The 15,111-nt window shown below is 36.9% G+C and overlaps 2 protein-coding genes across 5 annotated transcripts in view; both read right to left on the bottom strand.

Moving 5' to 3' along the window:
- Positions 1-3,054, bottom strand: part of ebf1a (EBF transcription factor 1a) — a 126,627-nt gene extending 123,573 nt beyond the window's left edge. Inside the window, exons 1-3 of the mRNA XM_079893025.1 lie at positions 2,352-3,054; positions 1,425-1,581; positions 601-664 (exon numbers count right to left, since the gene is read on the bottom strand). Coding sequence (XP_079749151.1) covers positions 601-664; positions 1,425-1,581; positions 2,352-2,485 — 355 coding nt within the window. The 5' untranslated portion in view covers positions 2,486-3,054. The remainder of the gene's footprint in view (positions 1-600; positions 665-1,424; positions 1,582-2,351) is intronic.
- A 4,604-nt stretch (positions 3,055-7,658) lies between these two features.
- The window catches only part of rnf145a (ring finger protein 145a), a 39,458-nt gene continuing 32,005 nt past the window's right edge, over positions 7,659-15,111 (bottom strand). For 3 of the 4 annotated variants that reach the window (XM_079892611.1, XM_079892612.1, XM_079892613.1), the window contains 6 exons: positions 14,890-15,065; positions 14,564-14,704; positions 13,665-13,847; positions 13,426-13,573; positions 11,717-12,073; positions 7,659-9,552 (listed from right to left, as the gene is read on the bottom strand). In XM_079892611.1, coding sequence (XP_079748737.1) covers positions 9,241-9,552; positions 11,717-12,073; positions 13,426-13,573; positions 13,665-13,847; positions 14,564-14,704; positions 14,890-15,065 — 1,317 coding nt within the window. In that variant the 3' untranslated portion in view covers positions 7,659-9,240. The remainder of the gene's footprint in view (positions 9,553-11,716; positions 12,074-13,425; positions 13,574-13,664; positions 13,848-14,563; positions 14,705-14,889; positions 15,066-15,111) is intronic. The other variant, XM_079892614.1, reaches the window with a different exon arrangement.

The following is a 15,111-nucleotide window of genomic DNA, read 5'->3' as shown; positions in this document are numbered from 1 at the left end:
GAGGTAAAATAAAACTAATAAAATAATGTCAAATAGAAATAATCAGAATAAGAAAACATGATTTTCAACTAACTAAAATGTATGTTCAAAATGTCTGGTACAGGTTTAGGAACTGGCGCAACAAATTTGCCTTGTTGTAATTTGCCACATTAGTAGACAGAAAAGAGTGTAGGCTACTTTCATTATGGCCAGGCCATTAGCTTCCATCAAAAATGAAGTGCACATTTCTGGAAAACGCGTAACCGGAAAAGTGCACTAATGGTGATCGTTTTGTGTTTCAATAATATTCATAGCCTAGTTAAAACGCAACGACTTTGCTGCGCATTTTAATATCTTTTGTTTGAACAATTATACGAATTATTATGACAGTAAAGGCCAATTATTATAAGCCTATTATTATTATTATTATTATTATTATTTTAGGACATTACATTTCTTTTCAATCAGTTTTATCTAGTTACATAGGCTAGGGAATTATTTAATTCTTGTCACCCCTTCTCGCTGTTTTTTTTTTATTTTTTATTTAAATACTGAAGTAAATAGCTACCTGATGTGTTTATGCAAAGTTCAATGGATCTTAGATGATGCGTTCCGTCTTACCGTTGCTGTAAAGAAGCTGCAATCTGTAATGGATCCCATTGTTTGTCTTTTCTCCGCTAGATTCCTGCGAAAATAAATGTGATGGTTAGCAAGAAAAACCCATTTGATTATTCCTGACGAGCCCTGTGAGTCAGACCGGCTATTTCCCAGCAGACCAGGAGGCCAAAAAAAAAAAAAAAAAAAAAAACGCTAGGGTAGTCAGCCGTATCAAAATCTGAACTGTGTCATTTTCAGTAAGAACAAGTTTAAAATCAAACAGCGTTCTTAAAAATAAAGTTTTGTGTATTTTTACAACGTGATATGATCAATAACAATGTACCCGGTGACTGAGTGTAGGCTACAGTAAGCATTAATAGCCACATATTTTAATGAAATCAGCAGTCACTCACTTTATTTCCAAATGTTTTCACTGATTTAAACAATACGGCCCTTCACAATAATAAAAAATAATCTGTTTTATTAGTGTTTTGAAAGGGAAAATGTATTATATGACCTTCACTGTAACTTTCTGCAAAATATACAGAAGTGTTCAGATGAATAAACTGAATGAAAAAAAAAAAACTAAAACTAAAACCTGAGATCCTCTTAAATTATTATGGATGAATATGTAAAAACAAAAAATAATAATTAAAAATAATAATTAAAGGATGTTTACGAGCTGAGATTTGATAAATCAGTAATGTAATGCAAGAATAAAGATTTCAACTTTACGCCAGCATCAAGTGACATTTTCTCTGTTAGCCTAAAAAAATGATCAGAATTTACCAGACATTTTCATACAAATTTGCAAAAGCAATATTTGCACAAGAGAACGTTACACTTGCCTTTTCTTTTTCAACAAATCCAACAAAAGAAGTTCTTTCAATTTCCACGGGTTGTCCTTGTCTGTCGTATAGCGCTAAAACGAAGTGGAAGAAGTTGGATTTGCGAAGATTTGAAGGAGGCTGCTTCTCAAAGTGAGCTCGAGCAAGACCCACTCCACTGCACAGAGAGAGACAGAGTTATATATTTATATATATAGGCCTATATATAAAAAATATAAAAACAACACTCTTTGTAATTATTTAATAATAGGCTACACTTTGCTAAAAAGGGTTAAAAAATGTAGGCTATTTGTTTTAATTTCCAAAATGGAGCGCAAAAGTCTTGAAATGTAATTTTAACTATTTAAATAGCTTAAACAAACATTTAGAAGTCTATTAATATAGTCTAGTCTTTTGCATCATTAAGATTTTAGGTAGGATTTTTTTCTGAAGCAGTTAGGCAAATTTTTTTTAACAACAAATATTTAACATATTGGATGGTAAATCCAAAAATAAATGAATATAAATCGAATTAGATCTAACAACTGCTCAACTGTTCATGACTAACTACTGGTCTGGATTTTCTTTTCAAATTCAGTATTTGAAGCCACAGAATCAATGCAGAACTTGTTGGCGAAGTCGTTTAAAAGCAAACGTTTGTGGCTATTTTAACGTTAGAAATAATAATGTTAAAAATAATAAAAAACGGTTTTAATGTGACTTGCAAACCAAGCATTTCATCTGTTGGTGTCGACAGCACGCCGGAGAGGATGCTATCCGAAACTTATCGCAGCAATAAATCAATCTCTTTGTCACCTGGTTATTAATAAGCAGATATCGCGCACTGATTAGGATGACACAGGCTACATGACCGTTTCGTGTCGTCCCAAGATGATAAGCGCACAATATTCCGTCTGCGTGGTTGTTCCCGTAGCGCCGCCGGCTTACCTCTGAGCGGCTGTGTTCGCATCCAGCACTCCGGCGCCCTGCATCCATGTCCGGACAGCGTTCATCCCGGCACCGATGGGCTCCTCTTTCATACTACTCCCGCTCCTTTGAATGCTGTCTTGAATCCCGAACATGAAAACAGACTCCTGTCACCGTCTCAGTCGGTGTTGGCTTCTTTTGATCGCTCCGTTAAACAAGACAAGGAGAAGTGTATGGGTGAGCAGGTGTCACCGCGTTTGTCTCTATTAGCGCTTCCTCTCTGAAATACAAAATAGAGCGACGTGCCAAAAGAAACGCGAGATGTCAACATCCAGGTTTGGGAACACCATGCAACAATAAACAAACAAACAAACAAAAACTGTAAGATTAGACTTGGAGGTCCCTTTGGTCTAGCGTGCGCAAAAAGTCTAATGTCACTTTAAGAAACAATAGGATCAAGAACGGGCTTCGCTGAGGGTTAGATCAAATGTCATCATCCAGAGACTTTTTTTCTCTCTCTCTTTATTTTCTCCTTCCTGTCTTTCTCCACAAAGAGTATTCTCTGATCAAATCACATGAATGAGCAATATGAAATCAAGCAGGAGAGGTGGACCCTTGTGAAGACAGCTCCCTCGCTGTTCCCCTTGTTCAAACGGGAGTGATTTGTGTCCTTTCCCAAAGGAATCCGATTTGACTGTCTCTGGGAACTAAACACAAGCAAACTAACCCCAAAGGGAGGAGGAGGATGAGGAGGAGGAGGAGGGAGTGACTGAGCACACAGGGCCGCCCCCCAAACATAAGTAAAACGAACTACCATTAGCTGTCCATCCAACCACGAAGCCCGTCGCCTAATTAGATATCACAGCTCGCCCTGCCCACTTAGCGAGCAGCGCGTTTAGAGCGAAACCCAGAAAGAAGTTATGCGCGCGCCGCGAGTTAATGTCACGAGGGTAACTGCCTCCGGAGCGCGCGATTGAAGCCTATTTGATGCAGTTCACATGAACGCTGAGTTATTTTTTATATATATTTGTTTTTTATTATTATTTCAGAAACAGCACAGTGAGTTTGTTTAAATAGTTTAGGGATGAGCTAGTGTGTGGATTGTTCAATAACTTTCTTTCAAGGGTTGGACTTTAAAAGGAATTTCTCCAGGAAATTTCGGGGCGCAGTCTGTTGAGGTTTGTCTCGCGCGCTGTACGAGTCTTTTGGCGCCCCTATCTATCATAAAGACTTTTTAAACAAAACACACTTTTTCTTTTTTCATTTTTTTTTTTTTTTTCATTGAGAAATGTGAATGTAGGTCTAATAAAGTGATAAATAATACCATTGTTTGTTTATTTATTTTGTTTATTTACCTATAATTGTCCTGACGCAAAGTGCTCAAGCCACCTACTGTTGCTATGGTTACCTGCTAGGAAAACGCGATTATTTTCTGTTCGTCAGCATCTTTACATCCAGGTAAAGTAATAAATAATAAACTCTTACTAACTTTTGTAATCTAACTTGTGTGGTTAGCGAAACAACCGCAAGGAACCACAGTCATATTAGTGTATTGTTTTATTTAAAACACGTTTGTCAAATAAAATTAATCAATAGCCTACCATGGTGAAGTAAACAGAGATCACCTGTCATCGAAATAATTAGACCAGAGTTTTTATTAAATGTATGTATGAGAGACATCCCATGTGATATGCTTGACACATAATGTAAGGTGATGAATAATTAGTGTCATAATTATTAAAGATTTGTCTTTTTCATAATTTCAGTAGATCAATTGTTATCAACTAAAAATAAATAATACAGTTATCACTAACATGACAAAATTATTTAGACCTACTACTACTACAAAAAAATTAAAAAAAATAAGTTTGACGCATGCAATAGGCTAGCCTACTATGAAACGCATGCAACCTACTATGAAAAACGTCATTGCAGATACAGAAGTCGTGTAGTTATTATAATCCATAAAACATCTGTTCAGACAGTAGACATATAAAAGCATCAAACAAAACTGGAAAGACGCAAACAATTTAACAGCTGCTTTCTCAGATAACCTAGGCTACTATATAAAACGACAATAATATATAAAAGTAAATGCAGGGAGCGCAGAATCCTTTAAAAGCACGTTGTGTTTTTCATTGTTCACACAACAGTGTTTATAACTGTATAGGCTACTTAGAATGCAACCATAAAGCTTTAGCCTCTTATGTTCAAAAATGAGCATGTGCGTGTTGGAAATGGAGACTGAATAGAACTTCAACTAGCTAAATGAAATCCTCCACAGAGGACGGAGGAAATATAACAGAGTCCGTCCAATCCAGGGCTGGTCCGGCAGAAGGGAATCTCTGTATTTATATTCCCACACTGCAGTTTAATTCTACATTTTATGCATCACTTAAATATAGGCTAGGCTATAGCGTTATGTATGTGTGAATGCGTGGAAAAAAATCAATGTAGCCTACACTCTTTTTTAACGTGTGCCCATATTTATTATAATCGTATAAAAATGCTCAAATTAACTTTTACATAGGCTAATATAGGATTAACTAATTCTATTACTGACAGCGACAACTTCGATTTGATTAAAAAAAAAAAAAAAAAAAAAAAAACAGATGTCCACATAAATCACGCTGTCGTTGATAGCCGAACCATGTAGCCTAATTGAATTCAATAACCATAAAATAAATCATAATGTAATACAAATTTATTATTACGTCAACATATTTTTTGAAAAAAGAAAAAGAAAAAAAAAGACTATATAGGCTTTTTTTCGCGTCAAGGTCAGAGTGCAAGAAAGCAGCTCGATAATAATTGTGTTCATTAATGTACCATTTATATGAAATAGTTAGGATTACCTATTACCTTTGATTACCTATCGATTAGCCTACCTTGTTGTGATCCATCTCAGCTCAACATTAGGCCTATACCATTTAGACTAATTGACAAATAAGAGTCTCAGTTGGTGGTGATTATGACAACTAAAATGTGTGCATATTTTGTATATACAATAACGACAAAAACAATTGTTGGTTTGTGGAAAATAAAATAAATCGATTCCAGAGTTTCGGACTTCTCAGAGGATCGGACACAGGAGGCGCGCGATTAATCGTTGACAGCCCAACATTGCCATCTTGTGGCCACACGGGGAAACACGTTTGGAAGAAAAAAAATGAGTGAAGTAAATATATTATTCTAAAATTATTTACTACTCGCTCGTGTCATTCCAAACCAGTATGACTTTCTTTCTTCCTTCAGTGAAACACAAAAAGAGACGTGAGGCAGAATGCGAGGGACCGAGAGCCTCAGTCACTATTCGTATTGCATTTTTTTTTTTTTTTGAATGGTGAATGGTGACTGAAAAAATCATAAAGTAACAGATTTTTCATTTTTGCCTAAACTGTCATTTTAACGTATCAGATATTTAATTAGACTAACCTAAATTGTGATTACTTTTGAATAAATGTACAATAGCCTACAAAATCCTTATCAAGATAGCCTATAGGTTTGAAGAGAGAAAGAGAGAGAGAGAAAAAAAAGATACTTTGTGACACTTGACCTTAACATGGCTTTCCTGCTGAATGACAAAAAAATGTCCCACAATGACAAGGATTTTGGATATTGCCATCTTTGTGGGGACATTTTGTCCCCATATCGTAGGGCTTACCAGGCCACACACACACACACACACAAACCAAAATGAGAGGATGAGAAACTCACACTGGTGTGGACCCGTGAAGACAACATAATTTATATTCTTGTTCCGTGAGGAAAAGTACCTAGGGAATATCTGGCCTTTCCAAAATGACCGAGTGCTTTGTTCCTGCTTTTCACATGTTTTTTTTTTTTTTTTTTTTTTGTACTTTTTTTCTCCATTATACACAAAGGTCAGAGTTCAAGGCTAACTTTGATCAGAAATATGGAGACGGGTTAAAGGGTAGCGCTCTTTGATTTGCTAATGTTTCCTCCATTCTCTCTTCCTACTCCTCACGCTAAAGGGAGTTAAAGTGCTCACACAGGAAAAGCGGATAAACGCTCTCATCTGCCTGCACTATAGACACCTCACACTGCAGTTACATGTGTATGCCATCACTTCAAACTCTTTACTGACGCATTTCCAAATGCATATAATATACAGTTAAAAGAGTCACAGCAAAATAACAGCAATGACCAGAGGTGGACAAAGTACACAACTTCCTTACTTGAGTGAAAGTATAGGCCTACTACTGGTCAAATATTACTCCGTTACAAGTGAAAGTTGTAAAGACCGATTTTTGCTTAAGTAAAAGTACAGAAGTACTCGTTTTTAAAAGCACTTAAGTATCAAAAGTAAAAAGTAATGTCAATGCATTGTTTTATTATTGTTGCATTGTTGTATGTACTACTTAAAGTACCTTATGCCTCTGAATCTATGCCTGCCTACCCTCATATCAATATCAAATGTATTTCTAGAACACAGTTCCAGTAGTGGGATTGAATGTGAGATTGAATAAGTGCACTCAATAGCGTCCACAAGTTTCGGACACCCAAATGGCTGTTCCCTCAAATAGTGCCCTATTTAGCAGAGTAAAAAGTACAATAGGCCTATTTGTCTTTCAAATGTAGTGAAGTTAAAGTAAAAAGTTTCCAGAAATAAATAATACTCAAGTAAAATACATAAAAATGACTTATACAGTACTCAAGTAAATGTACTTTGATACTGTCCATCTATATGACGACTGTACAGATTAGGGTCGTACAGTAGGCTAACTCTTCAAGGGGGAAAAAGACAACACGTCTTCAGACCTCTGAAAGATGGTGAGTGGTCAGGAAATGAGTGCATATCCTGTCTGTGTCTATTCATCAGATGTTTTGATGGTTTCCGCAGTCCGACATTACCTCAGTACTCAGGTGTGGGTCTGTTTGATTCATCACAGGTGGGTTTAAGAGCCCTGTAGGACTTATTACACTTCAGAAAGGCCCTGAGAAAGAAAGCCAGGACAAATGTTTCATACGTTAGGTTTGGGTTTATTCGGACGTTCCGGTTCACATTCATATTTTACTGAATTCAGCTGCAATTGAAACAAAAAATAATTTCCATGCAGAATAAAAGCAAAGGAGGATAAATTGAGAATGCTACTCATATGCCTATTATTCTCACCAATTTCATTTAGATTTGATTTTTAAATGGAAAAATATAACACCAGCTTTTTTTAAACAATCAGGTGATCAAAGCTGACATGTCCTATATTCAAAAACAGAATGGTCAAAATAATATACGAAGCTGTTAGTCATGTTATGGCCAATAACCGTTAAATAACCAAAAGTAAAATTCTTTTTTTTTTTTTTTTTGGTCTAAACGAAACACTACAAATTCAATTTAGGCATCACAACATTTTTTATGTAAATTATGAAAATGGATATTCATATATTTTTTAAAAGATTTGCTAACGGTAACATTAAATATCATAATATCAATAAATTATCATCATCATCACCACAGGTGAGAGCCCAGTCTTTTACGGTGAATGTGATTTCACCAAGTATGTTCCAGGATCAACATTGTTGATCCTGGAACAACATTCCAATCAACCAATCAGATTTGAGGGATAAATTTACAGTTTTTGTCAAGTTTAGGTTTACAACAAGGGTTAGGGGCTTCTGCACAACTCTTATCCCCCTATCATTTCCCTCTGATTTTAGGGAGAAGTTATGGGAAGGGATAGGTTTAGCACTACCTTTTCAGACAGGAATGATGTTCAAGGATCAAACAAATATATTGATCCAGGAACAAGGTGAATGTCTTTTTACAGCTCAGAAAGGCACAGTGAAAGAAAGCCAGAACAAATGTTTCATACATTAAGGGTTGGATTTATTCTGACATTCAAGTTCACGTTCAGACTTCAGGCATATTTTACAGAATTCAGCTGCAATTCAAACAAAAGTATAGCTTTCACATTACATCATTCCACGTTTATGCTGTATACGAATATACTTTCCATTCTCGTTCAGATGAGTTTTTTAAAAGAAAAAATATCTGTAACAGATTTAAAAACTGTGGTGTTCCACATAAACAGATTTAAAGCCAAATGTCATTCATTTAACGAGCCATATTAAACATATTAACTTAAACGGCATTCGCAAAGTGTTCTCATACATTCTCTAATGTATTCATGTTCACAAATGCGCTAAATGCCAAATACTGTCAAGAATGAATTTGACTCTAAAACCGTCACCAGTGCTGATCCACAGCCAAAGGCACTTCCCACTATCACCACTAGAGGCGTAGCGATCATATGAGCCTGAGGCCACTTCATGACACTCGGTGCTGCTTAACACTGTACTTTTTCATATCAAAACTCTACCACATATATATGTGTACATGGGTATATATTTCATATATAACTTGATCCAATGCATACACACCAAAATATTTGGTATCAGACAAGACAAACTTTGGAGGATTGCTTTATGTTACATTAGTGCAAATGCAGTGGCATATACTGTATATTTATAGATTTTTTTCTCTCTCAAGAAAACAAATAGAGAACAGAAAAGAGACGGGCTACTGCTATTGGATGCTGAGAGCATGCTAGTGCCAACAGAGCATCACAGCCCTATATTCAAGGGTCACACGATCACATTCAGGTTGGTGTTTGCTGGAGATTGTAGTTTCATAATAAAGGGTGGGGAAGAGCTGGTGTTTGGGAAGATCCAGATGTGTGAGGGGTGAAATGATTCTTTTCACCTCTGGATTCTGTGACGGTTTGGATGAGAGGGGGACTGTAGAGGGGTTTTTGATTGTATAGGTGTCCAAGGAGCAATTCAGTGTGCGGAACCGTCACAGAAAGCCGACAGTCTCCCATCGGACATTCTGCTGCAACACAAGTCTTTAGGCCAGCACTGTGTGAGTTAGGTTTGGCTCGAGGCAGGTTTAGGACTGGGAGGAGGAGCAGGCAGGAGAGGCAGCGTCTTCTTTTAGCCCAGCTGCAAGGTCTGACGCTGGAGTGTGAGAGGAGTCGTCTTGCTGGGGAACGTGGAGGCTTGAGTCTGACTCTAGATGCTGTGGAGGATCCAGATCCAGGGTCTCTTGTGGTGGGGCGTCCTGTGTGGAAGAGGCGGACTGTGATGAGCCTTTCAGCTGGTTGTGGCAAAGAGGGCAGGTCTCCTGCACATACAACCACTTCTTCAAGCAGCCGGCATGGAAGAGGTGACTGCAGGGGGTGATCACAGCTGACGTCATGTCCTAGATTCAAGAACAGAAAAGGTTAGATCTTAAAAAAAAAAATTGTGCTGCCAAATTGATTAATCGCATCTAATATAAAAGTCTGTTTACATTATATAGGCTGTGTGTGTATATATTATAAAAGTGTGTGTGTGTGCGCGCGTATCTGTGTACATGTATATATATATATACACACAGTGTATAATTAATCACGATTAATTGAATTGACAGCACTAAAAAATATACTGATAATCATTTTGTTAAATAGCAAAATTATAATGTACAATATGAAAAATGTAAATTCATTTTGAGATATATATTAAAACAAATTATAATCATTATTATTTATTCTTATCATCACTATTATTTTTATAATAATGGAAAATTACATTATTATTATTATTAGTAGAAGTATCATCACATTATCACCTTCGCTCCACATCGTGCCTAACAACGGCCCTTAGCTGTTCTAAATTCACTGTAAACCACAGCTTCACAAGGCTTATTGCTTTAGTCAGTACAGTGTATTAAAAGAACTCTCAGTAACAACGGGGTGAAAGAGGTGCCTAACACATTATATGTGCACTGTCATGCACACAGACTTGTTCTAGTGGACTGTGTACGAAATATCCAGCCTGCTGCTGAGTTTTTCGAGATTGTACAAATGCTCTACAATTTTTTTTTTCTGGTTCAGTGGTCCATAACATTTTCAAGAAAAAACAGAAGGAGCTTGAACCAACTGAACAGCCAGTCGAGTTGAAGAAACTTAGTGAAACACGTTGGGCATGTCAGCACTCTGCATTGTGGGCAATAAAATTTTTTTTTTTTTTAAATCACTCCCTGCCATTCTGGCTACTTTGCAGGATGTTCGAGTGCAAACAAATACGAGGCGAAAAACAGATGCCAGGGCAATGCATCGACCAACAATTTGTTTTGCGCCTCATTTTATTTGAGGAGATTTTCCAGATCACCAAATTTGCTTCAGACCAGCTGCAGTCACCCAATCTGGACATCTCATCAGCAAGTGATCTGATCCAATCTGTCGTCACAGCACTATCTGAAAAACGTTCTGAGGAATATTGGAGCGATATACAAAACCATGCAAATGAACTGTGTGCCAAGGTTGGCCCAGCATCGGGGAGCATACCACCAACAAAGGAGAGATGCCCGACAACAAAGCCAAGTTTTTGGCTTTTATCAAGTTGTTGACAGACTGGTCAGTGAATAGACGAGACGCTTCTCTAAAGATGCCGACGATGTGATGATGGGGGTCTCAGCTCTCAGCCCACAACACAAGTCATTCTTAGACAAGAAGTGTTTATTGCCCATGACACAGTTTTATGGCATCACTGAAGAAAATTTAAACGCAGAGATGCACCAAGTGTTTACTTGAAAGAAAAACAAAACAAGGACACTCGATTAAAAACACTTCTGAATTGCTGTTACTTATGGAACCATATAAAGATGCGTTTATGGACTTGCACAAACTCATCTTGATATCCCTGACACTTCCTGTGACATCAGTGTCACGTGAGAGATCTTTTTCCCTGTTTCTGACACTTGAAAACAAATCTGAGAAGCAACTGTGGGGATGCCCGAAACAACGACTTTGCACTTTTGGCCATCAAAACACGAAGAGCGAAGGCTCTGGATGTTCAGCGAATCATTGATGCATTTTCCGTCAACCACAACAACCGTCGCATTGTCCTGGTTTGAGATTGTTAATAGTAAGTGATCATTATCACCAATTTGGTGCTCTGGGTGCTTTTTGATGGCATAATATTGCCTTTGACTGAAATTCTGAAATGTTGTTCAATGAATGTCAATATGCAAAAATCTTTATATATATACACACAATATATAATTAATCACGATTAACTGAATTGACAGCACTAAAAAATATACTGATAATCATTTTTGTTAAATAGCAATATATATATATATATATATATATATATATATATATATATATATATATATATATAATTGCGCAGCTCCCCAGGTCAATGATCTAGCACCCCCTTAGCACCTGCATTAAAAATGATCTGGCGCCGCCCCTGCTTAAAGGACTGTATAAACAAGAGCGATGCACTCTAACTGAACCCACCATCACTCTACCACAGAAATAGACAAGGAATGGACCTGGACATCCATCACAAACACAAATCGTCACATCCACACACACCTGGTAGCAGATGGAACAGATGTCATTGTGTAGTTGGAGTTGTTGGTGAGAAGCTGTTGGCAGGCTCTTGATCTTGTTGACAGCATCTCTGCGGAGCAGGAAACTCTGCCAGCCCAGCTGGGCCCTCAGCCACACGTTATAGTAAGAATGGATGAGCACGATGGTAGAGCCCATCACGGTCCACTCCCCAAACACAGTCTCGGACACACCGTACGCGACCACGCACAGCGCAACCAGGAACTCCAGCAGCCGGTAGGTGCCGTTCACCCAGTAGATGACATCATCCATGTTCTCCACCGGAGCCTTGCGGAGCTCCTCCACCATGAAGAGGATGTAGATCAGCAGTGTTCCCAGCACCTGGCAGTGAAAGAGTTCAAAACAGAGGGACAACAGATGAATTTCACATTACACAAATAAAACTCCCATAATGGTCAACTGTAATAGGCTTTTCAGGGTTAATGACCAGAGAGCAGGGACTTGCTCAGTGGATGGCCGACGATGGCGCTCCAATTAAACAAATACTTAATATAAACAAAATAATTTATGTATTAATATTTGTTATTAATAAATGTTATTAGAAATGTTATTATTATCATCAGTAAAAATGCAAATGCCAAATTATTACTATCTTATTATTAAATGTTACTAAATAACACAAAATATTCAAATTTTTATAATTATACATAATTATTATTAAATGCACGCAAAATAGCTGTTAGTTGACTAAAATTCTATAAATAAAGGAATAATGTAAATAAAATGAATATAAATTAAATATACGGATACAAATTAAAAGAATATATTATTCTGTTTATTAGCCTGGCTGTTATATCATTCTAACACAACTCATGACTTCACTTGCAGAGATTCCTTTAATATAATTTTGCATTTTACCACTGTTGGTACTGACGTCATATATATATATATATATATATATATAATTTTTTTTCAAAATGAAGTTGTCGAACATTCTTTTACATTCATCCTCCCACATATAGGATGCAAAGATTATCTTAAACCAGAGTCCTTTCTTTAAGAATAAACTATGTATATTTCATTTTTTATGAATTACAGGGGTTTTATCTCTATACTATGATAAGGTTAGCGGAAAACAAGAACATCATCTAAAAGAAACCGGAAGGTTTCATTTATATAAGGAATATTAGAAAACATCATTAGAAAGCTGAAAATAAATCATATTATACTCTTCATGGTGTAGTGTCTTCTATTAGAACTGCTAAAGTTACCAAAATCCTTTGAAATCTTCAAAATTGTTTGTCAAGATTACATTGAAATAACATGTCATATCAGGAATAAAATTTGAAAATAATGGCATCATAAATGTTGCTATTCCAGCTAGAATCATGCAAAAAACAACAACATTTTGTCTTGCTAATGCGCATGTGACTGGCACTTTTAACCCAATGGCAGAACTTCCTACAGCGCCATATTGCGTGTTTCAATTACTCCCATATCATTTTCTGAGTGTTTCTGACACAGGTTTTTAAGGTTAAAAAAACGCAAGTAACAGGTCAATGAAAAAAAAAAAGGTCTAGAGAGAACTCTTTTAACTTGAGCGCCATGCTTTTAGAATGCAGTGTCAGTGATGCTGCAAAAGACATCAGACGCAAACGCAATGGTCAAACGTAGAAAAACAATGGAAAAGCAATGCAGTGGAAAAAGCTTTCTGATGGCGTGTTTTTGAGTACCTGTAGTGAGGTCAGAATGCTGGAGGAGATGATGATAAGCAGCCAAAAGTCCATGTGAAAGAACTGACATATCATGTAGGACATGTAGGCCGGGAACACCAGCAGGAACAAGCACAGGCTAACCGCACGGAAATGCTTCCATAAACTCCTGTTGGTAATGATGATTATAAAATAATCAGAATACTGAATTACAACGTCCACTTGCATAATACATGACTTCAAACTTCATTGTTATGTACTTGTCTCTGGAGGCTCCCAGTGCCAACACTATGGGATCAGCTATCTCCAGCATGGACTGCAGGATGGAGGCCACTACAATGAAGAGGATGATGCTGAGGAGGAAGGCTCTGTGGATGACCTTTAGCTCGATCAGTCCAGTCTGAACAGCAAGGATCAAAAGAGTGATTCCCTCCGTCATGCCCCTAATAGAGAGATGAGGAATTGATGGACTTCTGTGAGTTCAATGATCAATTAAGTGATAAAAAGATGCCATAATGAATCAAATATAGACTCCACGCCAAACTGTTTAGCAGGGTTATCATAAAGGTGTAGTTTAATTGGGAGACAGAGTGGCAGCTTAATTAGAGGTACAAAGCGTGAAGAAAAGTCCAAGCTCATTTACCGAGATTAGAGGGAAGTTCAAATCCTGAATTTTGGGATCAGTAAGATTTATTAATCAAATGACATTTTTGATAGTAAAGATGCGAAAGATTTATATTTCAAATAAATGCAGTTCATTTGAACTTTCTATTTATCCATGAATATCACATCCAAAAAGTAAAACATATTAAGCAGCATAACTGTTTTCAACATTGATAATAAGACATGTTTCTTGAGCACCAAATCAGCATATTAGAATGATTTCATAAGAGACATCCTTCAAAAACATAAATTATAATTATTAAATAATAAAAATTATATTATTATTATTATTAATAATAATAATAAAACATATAATTTTATTATTAAACCAAACAAAATGGCAACTGACAGTCAATGCTCATCATGCACATTCCTTACATGGAAAAGAAAACCTTTACTCTTTTTATAAAAACTTGCTTAGTTTTCTTTTCTTTCTTTTTTTTTCATGAGAAAAAAGTTCTGAGGAACAAGAGGGTATATGAAGGGTACATGATACCTGTGCATGGTGTTGTCATTCATGAAAGCCCTGTAGCCCTGCAGGTAGAACTTGCAAAGAGTGAGCACTCCCAAAGCAACAAAGGACACGGTGAAGACCAGGCCCAGCAGAGAGTACGGAGTACAACAGCACTCTGCAATACTGGAGAGCATTTACAATTTAAGTTGCTGTGTACCTTCATGAGACCAAAATCAAGCATTTACATTTACTAACACTTTATCAAATCAAAACTTTATACTGGAAAAAAATCAGGGACTCTCATATATATCTTATTCATCTAATTATGCTCAGGATTTATGAGCAGAGCAGCCTGAACTTCCACTCACCTGGTGAGAAAAAGGAAGAGCAGCCTCTCTCTAGACGTGGGCTGGTCTCGTGTGCTAAAATATGTGTAGATTTGCAGAGCAAACAGAACCAGCCAGAAACACATGAACAACACAGGCAGAACCAACTGATTCCACAGAGACATCCCAAGAGCCAGCAACCCATAAACCTCCACCACCTAAAAGAATGAGCCAGAGAAGATCTTAATTCTTGATTCTTTGATT

Source organism: Squalius cephalus (genome assembly GCF_949319135.1).
Source record: "Squalius cephalus genome assembly, chromosome: 14".
Classification (NCBI taxonomy): Eukaryota; Metazoa; Chordata; class Actinopteri; order Cypriniformes; family Leuciscidae; genus Squalius; species Squalius cephalus.
The sequence above is the reverse complement of the archived record's forward strand: the minus strand, read 5'-3'. Positions and strand labels throughout refer to the sequence as shown.